Source organism: Pelobates fuscus, chromosome 4, assembly GCF_036172605.1.
Source record: "Pelobates fuscus isolate aPelFus1 chromosome 4, aPelFus1.pri, whole genome shotgun sequence".
Lineage (NCBI taxonomy): Eukaryota > Metazoa > Chordata > Amphibia > Anura > Pelobatidae > Pelobates > Pelobates fuscus.
Genome location: NC_086320.1, coordinates 52,181,266 through 52,208,032, shown reverse-complemented (window position 1 = coordinate 52,208,032; position 26,767 = coordinate 52,181,266). Strand labels below are relative to the sequence as shown.

The 26,767-nt window shown below is 39.6% G+C and overlaps 1 protein-coding gene across 5 annotated transcripts in view; it reads right to left on the bottom strand.

Moving 5' to 3' along the window:
* Positions 1-2,102: 2,102 nt before the first annotated feature.
* Positions 2,103-26,767, bottom strand: part of OXR1 (oxidation resistance 1) — a 520,724-nt gene continuing 496,059 nt past the window's right edge. For 2 of the 5 annotated variants that reach the window (XM_063451172.1, XM_063451174.1), the window contains 6 exons: positions 18,068-18,148; positions 12,909-13,034; positions 9,405-9,557; positions 7,694-7,789; positions 5,191-5,264; positions 2,103-2,371 (listed from right to left, as the gene is read on the bottom strand). In XM_063451172.1, the coding sequence (XP_063307242.1) occupies positions 2,236-2,371; positions 5,191-5,264; positions 7,694-7,789; positions 9,405-9,557; positions 12,909-13,034; positions 18,068-18,148 (666 nt within the window). In that variant the 3' untranslated portion in view covers positions 2,103-2,235. The remainder of the gene's footprint in view (positions 2,372-5,190; positions 5,265-7,693; positions 7,790-9,404; positions 9,558-12,908; positions 13,035-18,067; positions 18,149-26,767) is intronic. The other 3 variants (XM_063451173.1, XM_063451175.1, XM_063451177.1) reach the window with 2 other exon arrangements.

Below are 26,767 nucleotides of genomic sequence, written 5' to 3'. Positions count from 1 at the left end.
AAAGGGACACTCCAGGCCACTCCTGCCCATTGAAGTGGTCTGGGTGCCAACTCCCACTATCCTTAACCCTGCAACTGTAATTATTGCAGTTTTCATAAACTGCAATAATTACCTTGCAGGGTTAACTGCTCCTCTTGAGTGCCACTAGAGGGCACTTCCTGCTTCATAGCACAGGTTTTCTGTGCTATAGCGTTGCTGGACGTCCTCACGCTGCGTGAGGACCTCCAGCGTCGCTTAAAATCACCATAGGAAAGCATTGAAAATGCGCATTAGGTCTCCCCCGCCGGCGGGCGTGATAGGTCTCACCCACCGGATGACATGGTGACGGGGAGGAATGTGGGCGGACCCAGAAGCAGCGCTGAGGGACATCGGCCCTGCCTCAGGTAAGTCACTGAAGGTTTTTTTTTTACCCCTTCAGCAACCGGGGATGGGAGGTGGGAGGGGACCCTGTAGTGGAGAGTCCCTTTAACCCCTTAAGGACACATGACATGTCTGACACGTCATGATTCCATTTTATTCCAGAAGTTTGGTCCTTAAGGGGTTAACCCCTTAAGGACCAAACTTCTGGAATAAAAGGGAATCATGACATGTCACACATGTCCTGTGTCCTTAAGGGGTTAAGGTACAAAATAGCACACGTTAACCGATATCATGGATTTATTTTTTTTAGCTGCCAAAATTCAGCTTTACTTCTTGTAGCTACCATACCTGTAATGAAGACTGCATTATGACAATGATAAGGGAGCATGGAAGAGGCACTGAAAGAACAATGTCTTATCTTACAGCCACTGGAAAGTACACAGGAAAAAAAAAAAAAAACAGGACTCTGATAATATTGTACATGTATTTTTTTATTTTCTATATATATATATTTATACATATATTTATAGTTATATCACTATGACCTTATAGTACTTAGAATCCATTACAGGATTAGTAATAGTCTTAAATCCACAAAGACAATAATAGCGCTGTGGAAGACCAAAGGGGACGAATGCTGTTCTAACATATTTACAACTGCTCCTAATTTGTAAACATTTATTCTACATACTAGTACTAACAGGTATTTATATGTACACAGAAAAAAAAAAGAGTAATATCCTGCATTGCTATTCACATTCAGCATTAGCATGTTAAAGATAGAACGTCTTCCCTTTGTTACCAAAGCAGTAAATTTATTTTTTTTATACTCCTATAGATAATTTTTCTTTTTAAATGACCTTTAAAAGATATTCAGGTGCTATACATCTAAGCCTATATAAGCCATTAGATTTGGCTTTTATTCGGTTTTTGAAAAAAAATAATTTAAAGTGCTATAAGCAACCCGTCAGTCAACACTTTTTTTGTAAGAACAACTCTACTTTTCAACATTAATTTACAAGTTATTATACAAGTTTATCAAACAGCTGAACTATCAGCACAAAAAAAAAAAAAAACACATTTCGAATCGCAATTATACTTGCATAACAGATTAGAAGCTTTGTCATTGAAACTGTTTTGTGGAGTCATTATTGCACAAATGCTTATCTCCCTACAAAACGGATACAGATTCCCTAAGAACGTTTTCAGGGGAGGTCACATGACATTTTGAAAATTCCACAAATAATACAAGTTACAATAATATCTACGTATCGTACACAATCATTTTGTCCGAATCAGTACTAAATGTACAACATATATTTCACTCAATACAAAACTATGCTGGACTTTCCTAATAGGGTTATTTATCTGGGCATATTCAAGTTGCCAGCCTTGAAAAGATAACGGATTTCTAATGCCATTTTGACGGCAGAGGCCCTAATTCAGTTATAGACAACACTTTAACTTTTGTATTCACATTTATTAGTCATTGGTAGAAGTCTTTAAAAATTGCAGCATCTGTTCCTAAATTGCAACTCCCATAATGAAGAGAATTTTAGCTAATGTTATTCTGATATATATATATATATATATGCATGTACACATACACACTTATTTTTTTTTACATGAACAGATAACGGAGAAAGTGACAAAGTAGAACATTCAAATTACAATTATAGCGTCACCCAATATTAATGTCTGAAAATATATAGGGCTACTTGAAATAAAAAACTATGGTTAAATATTAACAAAAATACAAATATAATAAAAGGGCATAATAATAGTTAGTTGTATTAGGGCATTTCAAAGTCTTTTAAGCCTGTACAAGAATGAGGAAACATCATGTTAAGACACTTTCTCCTTATTAAATCACATTTATTCGAAGGCCCAAATCTCAATATCTTGAACAATGAAATCCTCTTTTTTTGAAAGTATGGAATTCCCAAATGTTTTACAAGTGTGACTTCTTCCATGATACAGATCTCCGTCAAGCCAAAGAGCAAATTCTCCTCTGAAAAACACAAATATGATCATAAATCAAATTAAACAATTTTACACATTTGTCTAAAAAGGGCAAACTGACCAGTTTGTTTAATTTTGTTTTCATTTATTTGTATGTCCAGTCTACCTACTGAATATTCAACATAGTTGTGGCACTTTACCAACAACAAACATTGTTATTGGCCAAAATGATTAAAGCTTAAGGGTGGCCCAAAGGCAGACAATCTAATGAAATACTGCAATAGTAGGAAACCACAAAATTGACAAAGGATCATGGGAGTTTTACCAACCAAGGATCTACCATTTGGTCGGCAGTGTTTTAGCTGCAAAAAGATGACTCTCATAGTAAACCCTATCCTTCAATAATTAGCATGTTAAGACCTGCTCAGAAAGCTGCTACAACGTTCCATGTTTTAGAACATAAATAACCTAATTATAATCTAGTGACATTAGAGTTGATATCATAGCAGTTTAAAAAAAAGCCTAATTTTTTTTTGTTTTTGTTTTTTAAACTCTGTTCATCTCACTGGATTGACTTCATTTAGTTCCGATTTCATTTACCCGATCTCCCACTACTGTGTTTAAAAGCTGAAACCCACCCATGTGCTGCCTCACTGACACCCGCATGTTTCTCTCCCATTATATTTGCTCCACTCTAAACTCCTGAAGCTTGTCCTTCTATTTAATATCTCCCAACTGCCTCTCTTAACTGCGTCCACGTTTCAAATTCTTTGTTCCCTCCCAATTCTGTTCTCCTTTTTACATGTTTTATTACATTTACCACACTCCCGTTGGCTCTCCTTCAATGGAAGAACAGCTGACTGTAAGAAACACACTGGCAGTAGCTGCAAAGGTGATGTGCAGCTACATAAAGGATAGTTAAAGGGACACTCAACTGCCCAAATACTAAATAAATTAAAAATCCCTGTTTAGTAGAAATACCCCAAATGAAAGCTTGCATGACTTGAATGATACATTTTTCATAGGGGTTATATCTAAAATCACTAGCCAAACCTTCTCGTTTGCTCCCTTTGCAAGCCCTGCCCCTTTTCCAGCCCAGACTTTCTGTGGCCGTCCAAGCACAAAACTGCCCAATGCAGCTCAATGAGAAGTCTTTGCAAAGCAGGTGCTCTGGGCAATTATCTGCCTCTTGAGTTTAACTCCACTGAGCTAACCAAACCAGGACCTGTTGTCTGCCTGTAAGTAAGGGGGTTAATTTATAAATAAATAAAAAAGTGTCAATTTCTATTGAAGTCTGCTCTATTTCAAAATGAAAATGGGACGCACTCTTCACACAAAGCTTTAGAGCAAGTGAAAGTGCTTTAGGGGTGTGGAGTGTTCCTTTAAGCCCCCATAGGGCTACCCAAATGGCTGTAAAGTTCAGAGTAAAAAGTACCTTGTGTACATCATGTGTGGTTACATCACGTACAGTTGTGACAAAGATATTGGGTGCTAATGTACTTTGTACTGAGAAGATAAAAGAAGCATAGCAAAAAGTTTAGAAGCATATTTCAAAATGTGCATTTATACAGTAATTTGGTGGAAATTTCCAGCAACCCCTGTTTGGAAAATATTACTTCAATTGCTTACAATTACAGTTAATTGCTTACTTCTGATTCAGCCTTTCTACCATAATCCTTAGTCATTACTACGACTACTGTTGCAAAGATTATATCTGATAGGTCTCCAGTCTTTATACATAAAAAAACAAAAATAAAAAACAACAATTTTGTACATATACATACATCTCTCTGTACTTGTAACATGCTGTACAGAAGTTTCTTTTTTGTGTGTGCTTATTTCTATATAATTGACTGACTTGGCATGCTCTGTGCTGGGTGGATCCTTTGTACTTAGGGGGAACAATGAAAAATGATTGATTGCACTTTTTTTTTCTACAACAGTATTGGAATGTATACCTAAATGTTTAAAGTCTTACTTGCCTTACTGAGCAAATGGAAGAGGAAATATAACCCTTTCATCTGGTTTTAAAATGCAGTGAAACAGCTGGACAATGCCAATAATTATATGGGGCCTGGGAAATATAAAAAATAAAGATATTCTACATTTTTCAAGTAAATGTGTTTTTTTGTTGTTGTTAAGAATATAGATGTACCCCCATCTACCTACCACTCTTCTTCTTTTTGATTGTAATAATATGTGTATGTGTTGTCTTCTGTTATAGATATATTATTCTGAGATCTACATATCCTTTACCAACCTTCTATAAGATATGCAAGATACCAGAAGCAATGGTAAGGTTTTACTGTGTAAACAGACTTCATTCATACTTTTGCAGTGCCTGACCACGTGTGCAGGGCATCATGGGGCAGTGAAGCACCCAAAAATACAGAAGTGCAGTGGAGTCAATTAAGCTTTCAACCTGTGCAAAGGTTTCACATTGCATGTGCGTCGACAGAGCTGCCTGCAAGTAAAGAAGCCAATTAGGTCCTTTGCCAGCACACAGTGTGTGTGGACGAAAGACAATTGTTAAGCAAACAACTAATAGTCAGTCAGAAACAGTGTTCCTAGCAGACAAGATCACGTGTGCCGAAAGTGTGAGAATACTCCAGCACAAAAAGTATGAATGTTTGTTTCAATCTGAAACGTTGCGCACACAGTCTAATTCCACCATGACCACTTCTAAAATCAGACGTGGTCATGGTGGTTGGGGTAACCCTTTAAATAGAGGTTTGCATGCCACCTATATGGTCTTAGGTAAGGCTTGTTGACACTTTCCATAGAAGCTCATTAGAAACATAATTTTTCAAATGGAATCAACTTAAATTACAATCAATCAGATTAGTGCAGTATGTAAGGGATGCTTACCCTCCACCACCAAAAGCTAGAGAGTCCATGTCTCCTTTAATAAAAAACATATTGTCCCCAGTCCACTTAAAGACCTAAAAAGAAGGAAAGATTATGTTCAAAATATATACATAACATGAGCATATATGTTGGCAAATATGGGAGATGTAACATACATATATTATTGTAGTTTATTAATGGAAGGTACTTTTTAACGGATTCCATTTTAGTTTTTACAAGTTATGTTTTGTAAATGGTCCTAGTATAGTAGGACATTAAATAAACAAAACAACACACACAACAGAACAGAGCCACATCATTTTCAATCTAAATACAGTATTAAACAAATGGCTTTGTACAAATATTTATATTAAAATATATATTCAAAATCAGCCCTTGACATTTTTGTTTCCCCAAAAATTACATTCTTATTTGAGAATAGGAAGGTTTGATAAAAAAAAAAAATCTATAAAGTTACACAAGATTGATGTAGCTAAAGAGGAATAATTACTTCACTTTAGTCACATCATAAACAACAGATCCATTGCAGGCACCGGATGAAATCCAAGCACCAGTTGTCTAAATATATTTTGGCTACTTTCTGTGGGAAGGCGAAAAGGGACTCATGACACTATAACCACTACAGCAGCTTAAAAAGCCTCTAAACTAAAGGATGCATTCATGACTCTGAAAAGTCCACACGTCTATATCACATGGGTTTAGCATTGCACAGAGATTCATTACAATAAACTATTCACTGGAGTTTAAAGACATAAATTAGACTGTAGGTCATCTAAACCAAATCAATAAAGAATACATAGACTTGTTTTACACATACAACATTTTACATAAGTGTGTTCCTGCTAGTTATCTCTCTAAAATATGCAAAGTAACAATGCATAGAAAAGAAATGAAGGATTCTGCTGTGCACATCTATACAGTATTGACTCAATTTGTATTCCCCTGCCTTTTCTATTCTCTATTACTTCATCAACGCTTCTATCAAGCATTGCTTAAACATGATGTCACGTTCAGGGTGAAATTGGCACTAATGGATTCTTTGGCCAAGACACAAGTAATTAGAATACAGTTTAAGCTTAACAAACAATAAGCCATAATTGAACTTTTCTGTTTGATAGATAATTAACAGTGGAATTGAATGATTTCCTTAAATCCACATTGCCAATGGCAATAAATGTTGCAAGCAGGATGATACATATTGACTAACCACACACAGAAACATTAGCAGTATAACAAAGTGGCATTATTCAGTCAACAGCAGGCTAAAGGAGGGATTTTATTCCAACATAATAATATTAGCTATTTTAGCTTTAGGTTTGCTCCATCTTTAGTGACTAACCCCTTCTACTGCTTGAGCTACCCTTTTCCCCCTAACTAAAAGAATAGGCTTAGCCCATTATGACTTGGCTATAGCCCATTATGACTTGGCTATAAGAAAAGAAAAAATAAATGATGTGTCAGTGCTCCTTCACACTTGGAGATGTTACCAGAGGCTTAGCAAAGAAATAGGGGAGATTTATCAATGTTTGCCAAGTACTAAGAAATCACCATGAAAACCAGTGGAACCACCAGGATAGGACCCTGGCGAATTCTCCCCTTTTACATTATTGTATCACTTTTCAGGACAAGACAATTTGATACATTAGATCATTGTGTCAAGTTATAAGTTTATAAATTGACACTTACTGTGCTAACAATGCTGGACAGGAGGAAGATGGGAATGGTATATGTGCATGTACAGTTATAATAACTGGAGGTAGGTGGTTTTTTAGAAGACCAGTTATAATAACCAGAGGTAGGTAGATATTTTAGAAGACCAGTAATAATAACTGGAGGTAGGTAGGTAGATATTTTAGAAGACCAGTAATAATAACTGGAGGTAGGTAGATATTTTAGAAGACCTGTTATAATAACTGGAGGTAGGTAGATATTTTAGAATACCAGTTATAATAACTGGAGGTAAGTGGTTATTTTAGAAGACCAGTTATAATACTGGAGGTAGGTAGATATTTTAGAAGATCAGTTATAATAACTTGAGGTAGGTAGATATTTTAAAGACCAGTTATAATAACTGGAGGTAGGTAGATATTTTAGAAGATCAGTTATAATAACTTGAGGTAGGTAGATATTTTAAAGACCAGTTATAATAACTGGAGGTAGGTAGATATTTTAGAAGACCAGTTATAATAACTGGAGGTAGGTAGATATTTTAGAAGACCAGTTATAATAACTGGAGGTAGGTGGTTATTTTAGAAGACCAGTTATAATAACTGGAGGTAGGTGGTTATTTTAGAAGACCAGTTATAATAACTTGAGGTAGGTAGATATTTTAGAAGACCAGTTATAATAACTGGAGGTAGGTAGATATTTTAGAAGACCAGCTATAATAACTGGAGGTAGGTAGATATTTTAGAAGACCAGTTATAATAACTGGAGGTAAATGGTTATTTTAGAAGACCCAATTATGTTCTTTGTAACACAACATGTCAGTACTGAATCTTACCTCAAACTCCGGGCAAAATGTAAATAAGAAGGTTTCTCCAGTGCCATAAAAACAGTCACTCACTTTAAAAGGTTCTGATGCCAGAGCTCCAAATACCTGTGGGGGATTACAGATTGGTTATGTGTTTGAGAAAGAAAAAAAAAAAGAGTCCCATTTACAGATCGTTTTCTTTCAAATTTAACAGCCAGTAAAACACACAGATGCCTACAGTTATTACTGAAGTGGATTGTAATCTCTCGACTTAACAGCAAGTCACAATCTAACCATCCTTCATTATTTATTAATCAAAAGTGCATAATTAATAGACAAAACACCATCGTCCTTCAGGGAATATCATATGAAGGGCGTATGGGGAGTCTTCTGTGCATTACCAAAACAATAAGTTGTGACATGTATTTTCTACACAGACTATTTATGGCAAGAATATATCGAAAGTGACTCTAGTGCTTTTGCCAAACCAATTTTTAAAAATGGCACACATACCTGGAATTGTGTGAGGAAGAAACTGGAGTTGTGCAAAAAAACATTTTTTTACATTTCTTTTAAAGTGACATATGATTGTGCACCTTTATGTGACAGAGAATTGTGCTAGTCAAATTGCAAATATATACACAGATAGAAGGTAGCTTTTTTTTTTTCCCTTTTTCTTTACTGCTGTGTGTCACTGACATAAATACAAGCTATAACTATAGCTTTTATATAGGCATACTAAGATATCATACACAATTCCTGCAGGTTTTGAGGTTAAATGAACACTATAGTGTCAGGAACACAAATGTGTATTCCTGTCCCTATAGTGTTAAAAAAACAAAACAAAAGCAAGCCCTCTTAAATAATTAGAAAACTCACCTTTTTTCCAGCGATACGCAGGTCAATGTTTTCCCATAGGAAGACATTGGATTGGCTGAGAGTCAATTTTGAGGATTTTAGCCAAGAAGGCGGGATTGGGGCAGAGCCAAACGTCACCCTGATCCATCAGCATCTCCCCATAGATATGGGGAAAGTCCAGCGTCTCCAAGCAGAGCGTTCTGCAGTACTGAGGAAGCACCTCTAGTGGCAGTCTGAGTGACTGCCATTGGAGGTGTCCGTAGGCAGCAGTACGTATATTAAAAGGGCTGCAGGGACAGACAATAGATACCAGAACAACTATATTAAGCTGTAGTTGTTCTGGTGACTATAGTGTCCCTTTAATAATATTAATATATAAACCTTTTCTTTATTGTTTGTATACCGGTTTAGAGTACCCTTATATGCACTCACCCGTTTATTTTCTGAAAGGCTTTTTATGCATTGTACAAGACTCTGCATTACCTGTAACACTTTACATTTTTAGGCATACATTCGATATTCAATTCCATCAGCAGAACAGACTGAATAGCCAGAGTAGAGATACTGAGGGGTGGAATAGATGGGTAATGCAGAAGAAAAGCATGATAGGGAGAAGGTAAATCCACCACATAGGAATACTGTAGCTGTGGACAATACAAATCTAAGCTGGGTATTCCAGGTTTAATAGTGGTTGCCAAACTAACATTCTAAGCAAATGTATTTAAAAAAATAAATAAAAATGTAGACCCAATGGGGCTTTTGACTACATATGCAGCTACTTTAACACCAGTTTAAAAATAAATCAATAAAACTTTTATTTAAATAATTATTTGTGTTTATAATAATAATTATGACACACACAAAAAAAAAAAAAAAAGGGTACCTGTGCATCACTGTCCTTAATCACCATAAGTACTGGAGTGTCTAATCCAAGCATTGTTCTATAAAGCGTTTTTATGCTCATCCCATGCTTTGCGGTACTGTAGACTAAAGTCCACGGGTAGCCAATTGTTCGAGGAGGAAGGTGCTTCGTCAGCTTTAGGAAAAAAAGAAAGTAAAAAATTTTAATATAATTTAAGGCATGCATGTGATTGCTATGGAAACTCCCTAGCCGGCTTTTGTAGCACTGGCTAGAGGACCCCATCACTCTGTTCAGACGCTGGTAGGCTGGTAATGAAGCCAGTAAGCCGACGCCACTGACAACATATGCCACACTTGGAGCAAATCAAAGAAGACTTTAAGAGGAGCAGAGGTGGAGCGGAGGGCGGCCAAGAGGTGGGTGCTACATAAAGAACAACACCCACGAAGCCGTGTTGGAAAATTAGTAAATCTTTATATTTTATATTGAATACACCATGTATCTTCATGACATATGGTGTATTCAATGTAAATGAAAGTGATTTCATGTAAGTTTTTTTTTTTCACTTTTAAAGGGACTCTTCAGTGCCAGTAAAACAATCAGTTTTCCTGGCACTGCAGGTCCCCTCTCCCTCCCACCTCCCAATCCCCGGTTGGTGAAAGGGTGGTTTCGGGTCACTGCCGCTCCGCCTCTTCATTACGTCGGTCGATGGGCGAGACTGATCCTGCCCGCCGGCCGTGGAGACCTAATGCGCATGCGCGACAATGCCGCGCATGCACATTCAAGCTCTCCATAGGAAAGCATTAAAAATGCTTTTCAATGCTTTCCTATGGGGAATTGAGCAACGCTGGAGGTCCTCACACAGCGTGAGGACGTCCAGCGATGCTCTAGCACACATCTGTGCTACGAAGCAGGAAGTGCCCTCTAGTAGACAGCCACTAGAGGTGGAGTTAACTCTGCAAGGTAATTATTGCAGTTTATAAAAAACTGCAATAATTACGCCTGCAGGGTTAAGGGTAGTGGGAGTTGGCACCCAGACCACTCCAATGGGCAGAAGTGGTCTGGGTGCCTGGAGTGCCCCTTTAATAATCGCAATATATATTTTGTTATAAATATTTTTTTCTATCCACCTCAAAGTGTGTCTATCTAGTAAGGCTTCAATGGAATGTGGCATTTATAAACGGCTGATGAAGGTAAAAAGAAGGAGTGCCATGGAATTATTTCCTAGGTCCAAACAAAAGGTACGGATCCACTGTGCTCGAGTGGTCCTTTAAACTAGCCCCAACACTATCAGTTGTGAGATTCTGCTAGCAAATGTCAATGTTGACATCAGCAGAGGAATTTTCCCATTGTTAAACATACACATACAAAGCGTTCTGGGAGCACACTGCAATGTGTGTTTGAAGCAATCTTTCTCTACTGCTGACAATTGTGACTGCCAGGCACATGGCTCCAAGGCAGTGAAACACATTTTTTGACTTAGGATTACCTTCACTTACAAGAACACACACACACAAATCTTTTTTTCTTTAAAAAATCTAGTTTGGGGAGATACAATATATCTACTGCCATATACCTAGGATCGAACAGACATTATAAAGAAGAACCAATTGCTTAAAATGTAGAGAAGATCTGTGAGTACAACATTAACATCAAGGTGGATAAAAATTGACAGGGTAAAAAAATAAATGAATAATTTGGATTTAAATTGGATTTCATTGATTAACATGCTTTCGGAGTAAAATTAAACCTAAAGATACTTTTTGGATTTAAGATACATAATAGTTGAAAGGTTATACAGCATAAAATATTCGATATGTGATAGGAGGTTGTATGTTCAAGCAATATTTAAATTTTTGGTGAATGAATTACCGTATATACTCGAGAATAAGTTGAGTTTTTCGGCACATTTTTTGTGCTGAAAAAACCCAACTCGACTTATACTCGAGTCAATTGTCTGTATTATGGAAATATACATTGCAATTCTGTCTGCTCACTGTTCATCCAGGATGCGTTTCACCAAATTGGCTTCCTCAGCTGGAAAAATGTTTTTTGAAAACATTTTGGTGAAACGCGTCCTGGATGAACAGTGAGCAGACAGAATTGCTTTTGGACTATAGCCACAAGTGTTTTTTTATCTGTATACTATTTTTAAAGTTACATGTTATACTATTTCGTATACATAATAAATTACATATATATATTTTTTACACTTACGGCTTTTATTCCTACCTGCTTTTATAAAGAAGGAATGTGGTCCTTAACCACATACACCTTATGAAGCGAGACGATATATTGGCTCAGGGTTTGTGAGTATATAAGCATTACCTCATACTATACACCCTATATACACAGACTGTACTACTCTATATGTTCCCTCCTATATCCATTACCTAGGACACTGCACCTGGAGAAAATTCAGACCTAAAGGAGGGCGATTGTCGCCTCTACGGACCGTAGGCACATATACCTGAGCTAGTGTGATAGCTCAAAAAAGTGTGAGTTAGTGATCGACGCACTTTATTTTTATTTACACTCTGTATACAGGCTACACTATGTTCTGTATATTTGTGTTTTTTTGTTTAAGGTTAACCTGAAAATATTGGGACCACCCATAAGTGTATATGACCTATCAAGGTACAGCAAGGTTTCCCTTGATTATTTCTATATATCCACTACCATTAGAGCGCTACACCTGATATCCCTTCCTTTTCCAATAATAATAAAATAATATAACAAAAAACAATTGTTAAAAAAATGCCCACCCCCCACCAAGGCTCTGCAACACATCCACAAACACACACTGCATCCATTATATACACACACTGTAAATAAATATTCAATTAATATAATTTTTTTTAGGATCTAATTTTATTTAGAAATTTAGCAGTAGCTGCTGCATTTCCCACCCTAGTCTTATACTCGAGTCAATAAGTTTCCCCAGTTTTTTGGGGTAAAATTAGGGGCCTTGGCTTACATTCGGGTCGGCTTATACTCGAGTATATACGGTACATTAATCCAAAGTAACATGCCTTTTACACAGCAAGGTTATAAAATTAACATATAAAGTTCAGAAAAAGACATTAATCCCACTGTCCGTTTGTAAATTTATGTATACACAATGAACATCTTTAATTTAAGTTGTTCTCCAAATATGAGTGATTAAACTATTAAACTGAAGACAGATAAAGATTAAATTATTGCAAGGTGAACTATGTATTTCAAAAATAGTATCAGTTCTGATATACCCGTTAAATCAATTTGTAAAGTTATCATTCTATATATGAAATCTTCATCTGGTTCCAAATATTAACGATTGTAACAACCAGCAAGAAAGAGTATGTAGGTTTAAAAGTCACAATTTAAATTGAGTCCTACAGTCTAGTAATATAAATCACATTATAAATTAAATCCACCATGCTTAAGTTTAACAATAAAAACCAGGAATAGGCAAACCGTTTTCGCAAATTAAAATACAAAATAAAATTGAAATCAAGAAAGCTTTGGGAAAGTCACAGAGAAACGTACCTTTTCAATTTGATCAACCTGTAAAAGTTCGCTGGGATCACTGAGATTTGGTCGAAACGTTTCAGGTTCCAAATCAGTCCTAATACTTGTGGCCTGCTTTGGATTCACGTCTTCTCTGGTTGTAATCTTTACAAAATAAAAGGTACATATTAAAAATGGAAGAGACATCGCAAGACAAAGCATGCCTACCTCAAAAATAAAATCAATGCATTTCTGAGTAGTAAAGAATAAGACGTAAAAAAATAAAAAATATAAAAATTACCGAAGCTATGATTTCAATGAACTAATACATTTGGTAAAGAGGTTTATGGCATAAAATTTAATAGAAGAAACTAAAATGAACTTGCATCCACTTCATCATTCTGAGGGGCCAGGAACATGATGCACGCACGTGAGGGGCCAGATGTACTAAACTTCGGTTAGATTTGAAAAACACTCATTACTCACTCCGGAATGCAATGAATTTCATGCAAACATTCCTTAATTTACATGCAGAGCACAAAAAGCCATTTCTACATACAAAGAAACTCCAGGTGATTGTTAGCAGTTTGTCAATATTATTTGTAAAAACAAAAAAAGTATTTTTTTATTAAAAGCAGTGATCCCATAATACCAGAGTAGAAGTATGTTTTGACACAAGGTGTTCCAATGCATTCACCAGCACAATGGGGGAACTAGGGAAGAGGAAGGAAGGAAGGAAGGATGTGGGCAGATTTATAAAAAGAAAAACTAAATTGATCTCTATAATGCATTTACATGTATAGCTCATACCAATTCAGCATCATTATGGAATATACCAATAGTAATCACATCATGGTCTTTAAAACGTAGATCAGCTTTGGATTAGTGCAGATATTTAAAGGAATATTGTAGGCATCATAAACACTTCAACTGATTGAAATGGTTATATCGCCTGGAGTCTGTGGATACTAGATTGAGCATCATTGCTCACCGTTTAGGCAAGATGTTCCTGGCAGCCAGCAGCTAGATGTCCATTTATGATATGGCGAAGGCAGACCAACGCTCTGCCTTACACCATACCATTTTATACAAGGGTTGAGGGAAGTGATAGACTGCGAGCGGTCAGCCGTCACCCACAGCCTACCACTGCCCTGATATGGAGTGAAGCAGAGCACAACTCCTCCTCTGCCATTTTGGCTATGTGTACTGGGCATCTCTGCTAAATGGTGAGGTGCACATTAAAACCAAGCACTATACTTAAATTGTTGAAGATGTTATAGCGCCTACAGAGTGCCTTTAAAGGGACACTCTACTGAAGTCATTAGTAGGCAGGTGCTCTGGGCAGTTGCAGTCTTTTGCGTTTAGAACCAGCTAGTAAATGGACCTGTTGTCTGATTCTCTGGTTTGATGTCAAAAGTTTTTGAGCAGTTATATATAAAAAATAAATTAAATATATAAAGCTAAGGGTCTCCTGGGTGTCCATAGTCAAGCCGTAACTCCAGCCTAACCAGGCCAAAGCGTATAGACAGACAAAATTGATATTGCTAATATATGTTACTAAACTTCCTAAACAGCAATATGAAGAATGGTTGGTCAGGCCACTGGTGCCACGTGTGCGGTTTGTGCCAAATCTTTTTTGTGGTTAATGCAAACTTTATCTATTAAAGATGCAATGTTTGATAAATTAGAGATTCAAATGTTTGATAAGCATACATTTAGAACATAAAATCTTTAACATGAATTGCTCAAAAATACTGTGTTTTCAAACCGTCTTTATGAGTGAGAGTACAGCACTGACATTGGCTCCTGGTATATGCAGTGTCAATAGATGAAAATGATATCAAGGAAGATGGCAGGTTCACGTAGGTAAAAACCATCTTCCCCTGAACCTCTGGGCCACCATACTGCAAGCAAAGCAGTCTCTATCTGGGTTATTTGCAAAATTTGCAAAGCCCCCAGTAGGTAACAGAGCCGCATTAAGCAAAGAGTGATGCCAGGAGAGGATTTGCTTTAAAATGCATTGTAACACTGATACAAGTTCACATATGCATGCAAAAGTAAAATTATCTGCCCATTATGCATTTTAAGCCCTGTATATTCATGAACGCCTGTAGACTAAAGATTTGATATAGTCATAAAATACTGCAGGAAAAGAGGATTACAAAAAAAAAAAAAGACAAAATTAAACAGGTCTTACCTGACTAATTTAATTCCCAGAAGGTAAAAGCTGACGAGTCATTACTTATCAGATCACGTCCCTCTCATAATGGGGAAGATATAAAAACCCATAATGCAATGTTTCAGTACGTTTCTTCCGCTCTAGAACCACCAGTTTTACGTATAGCCCAGCAGAAGAGGATGAAAAGCAATGTTCAAAACGTACAACGTTTCATTTGTTAAAAGACCAGGAAATACCTAGTTTGTCCCGTTACTTTTGCACTGGGGCATTGAGAGATATGCAAGGTTGGCACCACCAGCAGTTTTGATATATAATCCAGCACCACTGATGGTTGCTCCGCAGCAGGTGAAAACTTCATCACCTTAAGAGTAGGCAGCACATCAAAGAGGCGAAAAAATGTGTCCTTAACTTTAAAGGTCTACCATACACCCTCCTGTAGCAGATTCTGTAAGGAACTTAATAGCAGAACAAAGCAGAATAAAGAGTTTGGCTCAGAAATGTAATAAGCAGTATCTTCCTTGACAAAAGTTGAATAAAACACTAGTGCACTCAGTAACACATTTTTTTATAAGATTAAAATGAAAGCCTTAACACAGACCTGGACCAGAAACAATCTCAAACATCCTAGAAAGGCAATAATTGCAAGGAATACTCCAAGTGACCCAGATCCCCGAGGGATTGCCAATCGGTCAGTATATTCTGCACACAATAGAGAGCATTTACCCTCACAGAGCGACAATATTGCCATAAATTACAAGTTTAATCTAGGACTACAAAGAAATAAATCCCTTTTCCCAACTCTAAACCAGACGCTGCTGCAGGAACTGATCACCTCTTAAAAAGGGGCTTCATCGTATTAGTACTGCTCAAATTACAGATGGAGGAAAGTGGAGGGAGGAATATGAAGGTACAGCCTCCAGCGCATGGCACTTATTCAAGATGCCCCTGGCAGACCTTAACAAAAAAGACACACTGCATCTGGAGCTCATGCCAGGCCATCAACAGAGGCATCAACTCAAGAGACCTTCACGACTAGACATTCCTGGATGACCCAGGAAAGCCATGGATGTAGCCCAGTAGGGTACAGGTAAACCCAGTGGTGCCAAACCATGCACTTCAAGGTCAATCTCTCAGCCACCTGGAACTTAGAAAAATAAACCTAAATATGTAAAAGTGGATTACTTTATTCAGAAATGTAATGTATCCACCTTCCTCCTGGTAGGCAGAAGCAGAACTGATGAATATTTTAGAGAAGGTGGTAGGGAGGGGAGGATGCAAAGCTGATGTACTGCATTATGGGTGTTTTTACTTCCTTAGGTTCCCCATGTCATGATTTATATGCTCTCACCATCCAAGCACAGAAAAGTAATTGATCCACCCAACATCAGTTGTATTCTGATAGGCTGAAAAAACAAAGCAGCAAATCAGAATACACAGGCCAATTTAGATCAGGTAGCAAGAAGCATCACTGTGGAAAAATCATGCAAAACAAGTTAAAAACTATATTTAGGTCCAGATGATTTTACAGTGTCAAGGAAAAGTGCAACCATTATTTTTCCTGCATAGCTGCCACTTTTTTTCCCAGACAAACAAGTCTCAAACCCCACACATTCTCCAGTAGCACAGAGCTGTTGTAAAGTTGTCAAACTATGTATCTTTGCTCATGATGGTTTGGCCCAGAGAGCAATACTGCTAGGTAGAAACCATCACCACATCCTGGATTACACCAAAAAGGAGTTCTGTGCCCACCTTAAAATACACACTATTGAAGAGGGGTGCTACAATTCCATAGTGTGTAAAATTACTTAAAAAAAGTCATGCACATTGTGAGGAAAACTGCTAAAAGCTCATTTTTCATGAACAATAATTGCACCTTAGCCACAATTAATTTAGTCTTGATACAGCACCAACGATGTAGGAAAAAGCTTGCAAAACGCAGAGACCATGCTTATTGCTACCAGATCTATAGTTGAGTTGATATTTTGTAGCCCAATCAGTGACCAGGAAAATCTACCAATTAAGACAAAACTAATGGCACCCTACAGTAAGGAAACCACCCAAGACTTGCATGCTTGTCTTTACCACAAGTAAATTAACTCAAAGACATTTTTTTTTTTTTTTTAACAATCACAGCTGGCACTTTAAAACAATGTGACTTCCTCTAGAAGACAAGGATGGGAAAACCTAGCTCTTCAAATAAGAAAGACTCTCTATATTAACGCTGAAATTAACGTTTGTGATCTCCAAATTATGAAATTGTATGTGTTGAATTGAACAATTCACATCAACCCACGATCCATTAAGTTTACAATAGTGACACATTCAACAAACCGCAAAGAAAAAAAGTCCTTTCACTTAGTTATTTTGGCAAACAAATGACAATTGGCATTCCGGAGTGATTTAAGATAACAGAAGGAACAAAGTCAGCAGAATGTGCGCAACTGTGAAAGCAATCTATTGAATTTAATGCATTGCACTGACTGGTATAACCTTTCAGGTGCCTCTTTGAAGCAACAACAGTATTTTTTTTTTTTTTTTTTAAGTCTGAAGAATTATTTGTAATTTCTACAATTGCTTTCATCAGTCGGCTTTACATGTGGCAAGCAATACAAAAAAAACTGCTAAAGAGAATGCATAACTAACAGGTACATCAAAATTAAAAAAAAAAAAGTGAAAACAGCAGATTTGGCATTCAGTTTGGCAAAACATATGTAAAAAAATAAATACATAAATAAATAAATAATAATGAGCACACACACAAAAAAAACCCACACAGAATTACTACAAATATTCGAGAAATGGGCAAGAGGAAGGATGATTGCAACTTTTGTACTGATGTACTGCTACCAATTCTTCAAAATGAAAAGGAATAACGGGTTTGTGGTTTGCGGAGGGCTATTAGGGGATAAGAGGTGTCAGAAGAGACTGTTGAAGAGAAGTGTGCTCTCTGTTTTAGGACACTACAAAAATCTAAAGGAATTTTAGTTCCTGGAAATGGGGATATTACAGAAGAGGGCACCTTTAGACGTCTGCAGAGAGTACGCAGTTCTTCAGTATTTAAAGCATCGATCCTGCGGTGGTACTCAGCCACTGATACTACCTGAATATGGAGACAGGAAGACAATAATTCTACTGATAGCAGAGGGGAAAAAAAGAAAGTTAGAAAAAGCAACACAAGCAGTACACACAAAAAAAAAAAAAAAAGACTGACAGATGTCTGAAGAATGGTAAACACAGTTAAAAGTAAAGAAGAAAAAAAAAAAAAAAAAGGCCATGATGGGTACATGTTAGATGGTTTTAAAAGCTTTCTAAGTAGAACGATAAATGTGAAGAAAGAGGGAAAAAAATTCAGAAGTAAAAGACAGAGATAAAAAGATAAACTGAAAATAGTTTTTAAAAGCGCCTCCAACATTTTGTTTCTTTAACAGAAGCAGAAATAATTTTTGCAATGTACAAGTTGCTATTGGTACTTCGCTTGGACTACTCAACTCACCTCTGCATTGTGCTAGCCAGATTACCACAACATTTTTAAAAGGAACATTCCAGGCATCATACAGAGAACTTTCACAACTTATTTGGGTCCCCCAAGTCACATCTGGTTTTATCCACCAGAAGAAGCCTGGTGTCTCCATTTAGCTAAGCTGGTGTAACAGGGAAACACCTTAATTGGCTGAAAGTGCTTAGCTGACACTCTCAACCAATGAACAACTCTCTATTAAAGTAGCACTTTCACCGTCTTGTGCAGAATTTGCACCTGCACGCAAGTACAGCATTGAGGTCTATAGAGGACCCCACCCTCCACAGATAAAGCCAATTCCTTGCAATGGTCACTGGTGGCGGCTGGGGGGGGGGGGGTATTTACACTTCTGGGCGGCGGTAGTTCTGCCTAGTGTCTGTAAGTGTCAAGCGTGTGTAATATACAGAGAGAAAGCAGTCCCTACTTTGTCTCAGTTTACCTCTTGACTGGGTTGCCATTTCAGTGAAATTACAACACAGTCAATATGAGTATTACCTAAAGATTCTATCTTTAGCAGGTGCGTGTGTATGTGTGTTGGGGAGGAGTGACAGTGCTGCTTTAAACTCAGTGAAGCTGATCTGGTGTCCCTGAATGGAAACTCTGTGTTGCCCAGTAAACTGTCAAACTGTTCTAACATGGCTTTGTGATGTAATTCCAGTAAAATACAAGTTTAGCAGGCTAAGATTGCCACAAGGCATATGTATGTATATGTGTTTGTAGTATCAGTTAGTTAATTACACGTAGCTAAGATACTGTTATCACTGTACTGACCAGGTGCAGGAATGTAAGAACTGGAATTACGCGTCCCTCTCCTTTGTATCAGATGAGCCACGTGGTTAGACCGGATGGATGAGTTTAGACTCTATTTATTAAATAGGTTAAGGGTATGTGTGGGTGTAGTTAATTGTGGGAGGAGCTACAGTGCTATATAAGGAATGTACTCTATGTATTCAGTACTCAGACTTTGCTGTATTTTGGTGACGCTAGTCCCTCTGAGTCCCGATCGGTGATCCAATAAAGAATCTCTTCCTTCCTGAAGAAACCTGTGTCCATCTCTCTGTGCTTGGCTTCCGTCAGTTTCTCCGGTATCATTTGGTGCATTGGCCGGGAAGCTCATCGTTCAACGGTAGCTGAGAGGCAGAGGCGTGAGACGGTCTATCTTTGCCCACGTTCTCTACGGCTGCACCCCTGAACTTCTGCGTGGACCTCCCTTCGTCTCGGCGCCACTGGTCTGTTGTCCAGGAGATCATCGGCCTCTACGTGAGAAGTGCTGGGGTGTCCCCGTCGATGAGTGTGAACTCAGGTTCAGGAACGAGGAGGTAAGACAACTGCTGTTTTAGACGGCAGGACCCACTAGGGGTATACCGATTGTGCGGTAGGCCCAAAGGGGTTTTGAATCAGTGTATCTGCCCCCTCTGTCGGAGGGAAGGAGCGAAGGCGCACCGCTCGATCGAACGCTCTTTAGTCAGACCGTTTGATTTGGTTAGTCAGGCGGGGTCCTGGTGTAAATAGCCCTAGCCGGACACCGGTGTCTTGTCTAGACTAGCGTTCTAGGGTGTATATTACGTTCGCTAGGTCGGAGGGACCGGGAGACTAAGCGGCGCCTGTGTAAATTCGGTTCGCTAGTTCTCATCCTATCTGGGCTAAGTGGGAAGGCGTGTAAATTTGGAACCCACTAGACTTTTGATAGTGCGACTAAGAGGCGCCTGTGTAAATTCGGTTCTCTAGCTCGCTATATATGTGGTGATTGGGCAGTGTGGCTAACCAAAACGGGTGTATATAGTTTTAGGTAGTCCATTCAAGGTACTGGCCAATAGTTTAGTTGGGAATTGTAAATGTGTTAACGATTGTTTTAGTAAAGTGTATATCTTGTTAGATAGCGCGAGCTCAGCCGTCTAGCGAGAGTGTTAATAGTGTGTTGCTGTATTATAGTGCACGGTACCATAACCCTGTATATTTACTGACATTATATAATAAGTACTAATCATTGTCGTCCATTGCATGTTTAACACCATAACCACTAATAATTGTATTGTGACCTTAACTTGTGCTTTGACCTATGCTAACCGTACTGTAACCGCTATTTGTAAAAGACGATGTTACTGGGGTGTGTTATAGACGGGTAATTCGTATATAGAGAATTATAGCGTGAGTGACTGTATAGTTACGCCAAAGGGCATAATATTGATTATATAGTGACTGGTGTAACAGCTGTGTGTGTACGGGAATTCCCTGAGTGTTTATTGTTATTGTGTACGTTTCACTTGGTAACCGTACCACGTGGTGCTGTTGCCAGAGGAAACGGGTGTGACTGTTGAATAGTACGCGTGTATAGTATTCGTTGTCGACGACGTTCCATTGTTAAGTATGGGTGCGTCGCAGTCAACGATTCCGGATCCCTTAGGATGTATGGTTAAGAATTTTAAAAAGGGATTCAAAGTTTGTGATTTTGGGGTAAAGATGTCTCCTGTACGTTTGGTCACTTTGTGTACTAGGGAGTGGCCTACTTTGGTTGCGGCATGGCCGCCACGTGGCAGTTTGGATCCAACTCTGGTACAGCGCTTACACGTGGCTGTATCGGGTAGGCCTGAACTTTACGGCCAGTTTCCTTATATTGACTGTTGGAGACAGGCCGTAAATGACTCGCCAAAATGGCTCCAGACATGCCACGAGGAGCAGTGTCGCCTCATGGTAGCTAGGACTTGCTCGTCCACTAGGACTGGTGTTAGGCCCATTTTGGACACGCCCCCTGAGTCCGAGATCCCTTTGCCGCCCCCTTACTTTCCGTTAAGAAGAAGTGACTCAAACGCAGGAAGTCCTGCACCCCTCCCCTCATTACCCTCATCCACTTCCGCTTCCTCCTCCAGTACAGGATCCACCCCCCCTCGTACTAAATCTCCCCTTCCGGAACCAGAATCCACCCCCATTAGAAACGAATATCCTGATTTGGCGCCACTTCAGACTTCCGGTCAAGCTTCATCTAGCTCGGCTCGAAGTGTTTTATTTACGACCTTTTCCCAAAACCGACCTCCCACATCCCCATACCCTATCTCTCCCCGACCGGAACCCATGACTGACGCCTCTCTACGTAGCCCCATCCAAACCCGACAGTTGACTGGTGCCCAACAATTAAAGCACTATCAGATGCCTCTTCGTCTGAATCCCGGGTCAGCTTATATCGATGCCGCAGGTCAAATGGCACACGCTGACCCAGTCTTCGTATATGTCCCATTTACCACAACCGATCTTTTAAACTGGAAGACCCATAATTCCTCGTATACTGAGAAACCACAAGCTATGACTGATCTGTTCACCTCAATAGTACAGACGCATAATCCGACATGGGCTGATTGCCAGCAGTTACTAATGACTTTATTTAACAATGAGGAAAGGACAAGAATAAATCAAGCAGCCATTAAAGCATTAGAGGATAGAGCCCGTGCTTTGAACCAAGCCAATCCAGCAGCATGGGCCGCGACACACTATCCCAACACCGATCCCGATTGGAACGTAAATGGTGCTGATATGGTTCAACTCAGAGCCTATAGAGACGCTATAATTGCTGGCATGAAAGCCGGAGGAAAGAAAGCCATTAACATGTCGAAGACAGTTGAGGTGATCCAGAAAAGCGATGAAGCGCCCAGTGTCTTTTATGACCGATTATTGGAGGCATACCGCTTGTATACCCCCTTTAATCCGGAAGACGCAGACAATTCCCGAATGGTTAACTCCGCCTTTGTCAGCCAAGCATACGGAGATATTAAGCGCAAGCTACAAAAGTTAGAAGGGTTTGCAGGTATGTCCATCACCCAACTAATGGAGGTAGCAAATAAGGTCTATATGAACAGGGATACAGAAAGTAAGAAAGAGGAAGAGCGCAAGATGCGTAAAAAGGCTGATATGCTAGCGGTAGCGATCGCAGGCGTAGATAAACGGGGCCCAGATAGAGGCAATAATAGATGGAGTAGGGAGCCTTTGAGTAGGGATCAATGCGCGTATTGCAAGGAAGAAGGGCATTGGAGGAACGAATGTCCGCAAAGAGAGCAGTACGAGAGAGACCAACCCAGGGCAGGCTACGGAAACTTTAGAGGTAGAGCGAGAGGTAGAGGAGGCCCCGGAGGGAGTAATGGTTATAGAGGGAGTAATGGGAACAGAGGAAGTGTTAGGGAAGACAGGTATATTCCAGCAGCGCAAAGGTCCCGCGATAGAGAAGGTAGGGACTTTGTAGGATTGGCTGACACTGTCATGGAGGACTATTGATACCGACCGGGCTCCATCCCCCTTGGTCGAGCGGAGCCTATGGTCGATGTATCAATAGGGGGGAAAAGGAGTGCGTTCATGATCGACACTGGTGCTGAACATTCAGTGGTGACTAATCTAGTTGCTCCTCCATCTGGAAGGACTATTACTGTGATAGGAGCAACTGGAAGAAGTGCTGAAAAACCGGTTCTTAAAAGTCGACTCTGTACATTGGGAGGCCACGTAGTAAAACACCAATTCCTTTATATGCCTGAATGTCCAGTCCAATTGCTGGGACGTGATATGCTATCAAAATTACAAGCGCAGATTACGTTCCTACCAAATGGAACAACATCCTTAAAGTTTAATGGACCTTCAGGTATTATGACTTTATCCGTACCAAAGGAAGAAGAGTGGCGACTTTATACAGTGTTGACTAGCCAAAACCCTAGGAGTGATGAGACATTGTTTAACATACCAGGAGTTTGGGCAGAGAACAACCCACCAGGACTGGCCCGCAATATTCCACCAATAAAAATTGAACTGAAACATGGGGTTTATCCAGTGAGCCTAAGACAATATCACATTCCGCAGAAGGCTAAGAAGAACATCCAATCCTATCTGGATAAGTTCATACGGTATGGTATCCTAAAATTCTGTACTTCCCCCTGGAACACCCCATTGCTGCCTGTTCAAAAGCCCGGTACAGATGAGTATCGACCTGTACAGGACTTAAGAGCAGTCAATGATGCGGTTGTTAGCATACATCCAGTTGTACCCAATCCATATAACCTGCTTGCTTTAATTCCGGGCGGGGCTACTTACTTCACAGTCTTAGATCTCAAAGATGCCTTCTTTTGCCTCCGAATTGCCGCAGAAAGCCAATGTATTTTCGCTTTCCAATGGGAGAACGCTGTAACGGGCTCAAAACGCCAAATGACTTGGACAAGACTGCCCCAAGGGTTTAAAAATTCACCTACCCTATTTGGTTCAGCTCTAAGTCAAGATCTACTGGATTTCGAGTCTATCCCAGGAGAATGTGTATTGTTACAATATGTAGATGACTTGTTGATAGCAGCAGTTACAAAAGAAAAATGTCAGCAAGCAACGCACGATCTACTACATATTCTCTGGAAGGCAGGATACAAGGTGTCCAGGAAGAAGGCTCAGTTGTGTTTGCCAACTGTCAAGTATCTGGGATTCCATATCTCTGAAGGTCAAAGGATTATGGGGCCAGAGAGAAAAGAAGCTGTCTGCCAAATACCAATACCCAAGAATAGAAGACAAGTGCGAGAATTCTTGGGGGCAGCAGGCTTCTGTAGGATATGGATTCCCAGCTATGCGATACTGGCAAAACCTCTGTACGCAGCCATCAAAGGTACAGAGCACGACCCCTTCTTATGGACCCAAGAACAGCAAACGGCATTTGAAGATGTGAAGAAGGCTTTGATGAGTGCCCCAGCATTAGGTCTACCTGATCACACACGACCATTCTACTTATATGTACACGAGCAAAGAAGAATGGCTGTGGGAGTATTGACACAGTACTTGGGATCATGGCAAAGACCTGTTGCCTACATGTCTAAGCAACTGGATGCAGTGGCCAGCGGACTTCCACCTTGTCTAAGAGCCGTAGCTGCAGCCGCCCTGCTAGTAGCTGAAGCCGATAAACTCACTCTGGGTCAAGAACTTTATGTACGAGTCCCACATGCAGTACAGACGTTGTTGGATTACAAAGGAAATCATTGGTTTAGTAACAGCCGTATGACCAAGTATCAAGCAATGTTGTGTGAAAACCCAAGAGTGCATTTAGAGACTGTAAACACCTTAAATCCAGCTACCCTTTTGCCGCAACCTACTGAAAGTCAACATGATTGTTTGGAAGTAATGGATGAAGTATTTTCAAGTAGACCAGATCTTCGTGATTTTCCCATCCAGAACCCCGATGTTCAATATTACACCGACGGCAGTAGTTATGTGAAAGAAGGGATCCGCTATGCAGGATATGCAGTGACAACAATAGACAAGGTGATAGAAGCTCGGCCACTGGCGAAAGGAACATCAGCACAAAAGGCAGAATTAATAGCACTAACACGAGCGTTACAATTGGCTGAAGGTTTAAGAGTAAATATCTATACGGACTCTAAGTATGCGTTTTTAACCACTCATGCCCACGGAGCTTTGTATAAAGAAAGAGGACTACTGAATTCAGAAGGCAAAGAAATCAAGTACGCAGCTGAAATCCTACAACTATTGGAAGCAGTGTGGGAGCCGAAAGAAGTCGGTATCATACATTGTCGAGCGCATCTGAGAGGAGATGGTGATGTAACCAAGGGAAATCGGATGGCAGATAGTGCAGCTAAGCGTGCTGCTGAATCAGGAAGACAGGAGTATGTGGGGCATATAGCTGCTCTTATACCAACTCCACTGTCCCAATGGACTCCAGTTTATACAGCTCAAGAAGAGGAGTGGTTAAAGACTGAACCGGGAAAGTATTTGGAGAACAAGTGGTATCAGCTAGAAGATGGAAGAATAGTCATACCAGCATCACTAGCGGTAGAAATTGTCCAAAATTATCACAACGGGACACATTCTGGGAGAGACAGTACTGAAGAATCTCTCAGGAAACATTTCTACATACCAAGATTGTCCAACTTGACTCAGGCCATTGTACGCAGATGTGTAACGTGTGCTAAGAATAATGCAAGACAAGGACCAGTAAAGCCACCAGGAGTCCAGTTTATGGGGGGACTCCCCATGTCCGATCTACAAATAGACTTTACAGTAATGCCTAAATCGGGTGGACATCGTTACCTGTTGGTAATTGTGTGCACCTATTCAGGCTGGGTAGAAGCATGTCCTACTCGTACAGAGAAAGCAGGAGAAGTTGTAAGATTCCTGCTACGAGAAATAATACCCCGATATGGACTACCCTGTTCTATAGGATCGGACAATGGTCCAGCTTTTGTTCATCAGTGCCTACAACAACTGACTCATATGCTTGGTATAAAGTGGAGGCTTCATACTGCATATAGACCCCAGAGTTCTGGTAAGGTAGAGAGAATGAATAGAACTATAAAGAACCAGTTGGCTAAAATGTGTCAGGAAACCCAACTTAAGTGGAACGTTCTCTTACCCATAGCTTTATTGCGAATCCGCAGTACCCCTACCAGAAGGATGGGCCTCTCTCCTTTTGAAATCATGTATGGGCGACCACCTCCCGTACTTGGTAACTTAAGGGGGGACTTGAGTCAGTTGGGAGAAGGAATTACCCGGCAGCAGGTTGTAGAGTTGGGTAAGACTATGGAGGAGGTACAGAAATGGGTACAAGATAGATTACCTGTGAATATTTATCCCCCTGTTCATAGTTATCATCCAGGAGACCAAGTGTGGATTAAAGAGTGGAATAATGTACCGTTAGGGCCCAAGTGGAGAGGTCCTTATGTTGTTCTTTTGTCTACCCCTACAGCGATAAAAGTAGCCGAAGTAACTCCGTGGATACATCACTCCAGGGTTAAACCAGCAGCAGTCGATTCTTGGCAAATTACAGCAGATCCAGAGAATCCCTGCAAGATCCGGTTGAAACGCACTACTCAGTCGGAGTAACGAGGAATTATTGTGGATTACAAATTTTATTGTTACAGGTGTGAGTGAGAAGGCCATAATAAAGCCTGTCCGCTTACCAACACATAGTGTATAAGCCAGGAAAGTCTCGAAGGGACACCTGTGAAGACGAGCAGAACTCCATTCCCTGCAGCCCTCACATCCTGGAAGCTGAGGTTCCATCGCACGGACGAAGACTGAGGATGACGGCGAAAGATGTGCTTTTGATTGTGTTTATTTATATGTGTTTTTATATTCAGGAAGGTAGAGGTACCGACACTCCTAGCTGTGAGGTATGCATTAAGACTACGAGAACAGGTAACCATATTTCCCAAACCCTAATTTGGCATTCACAATACG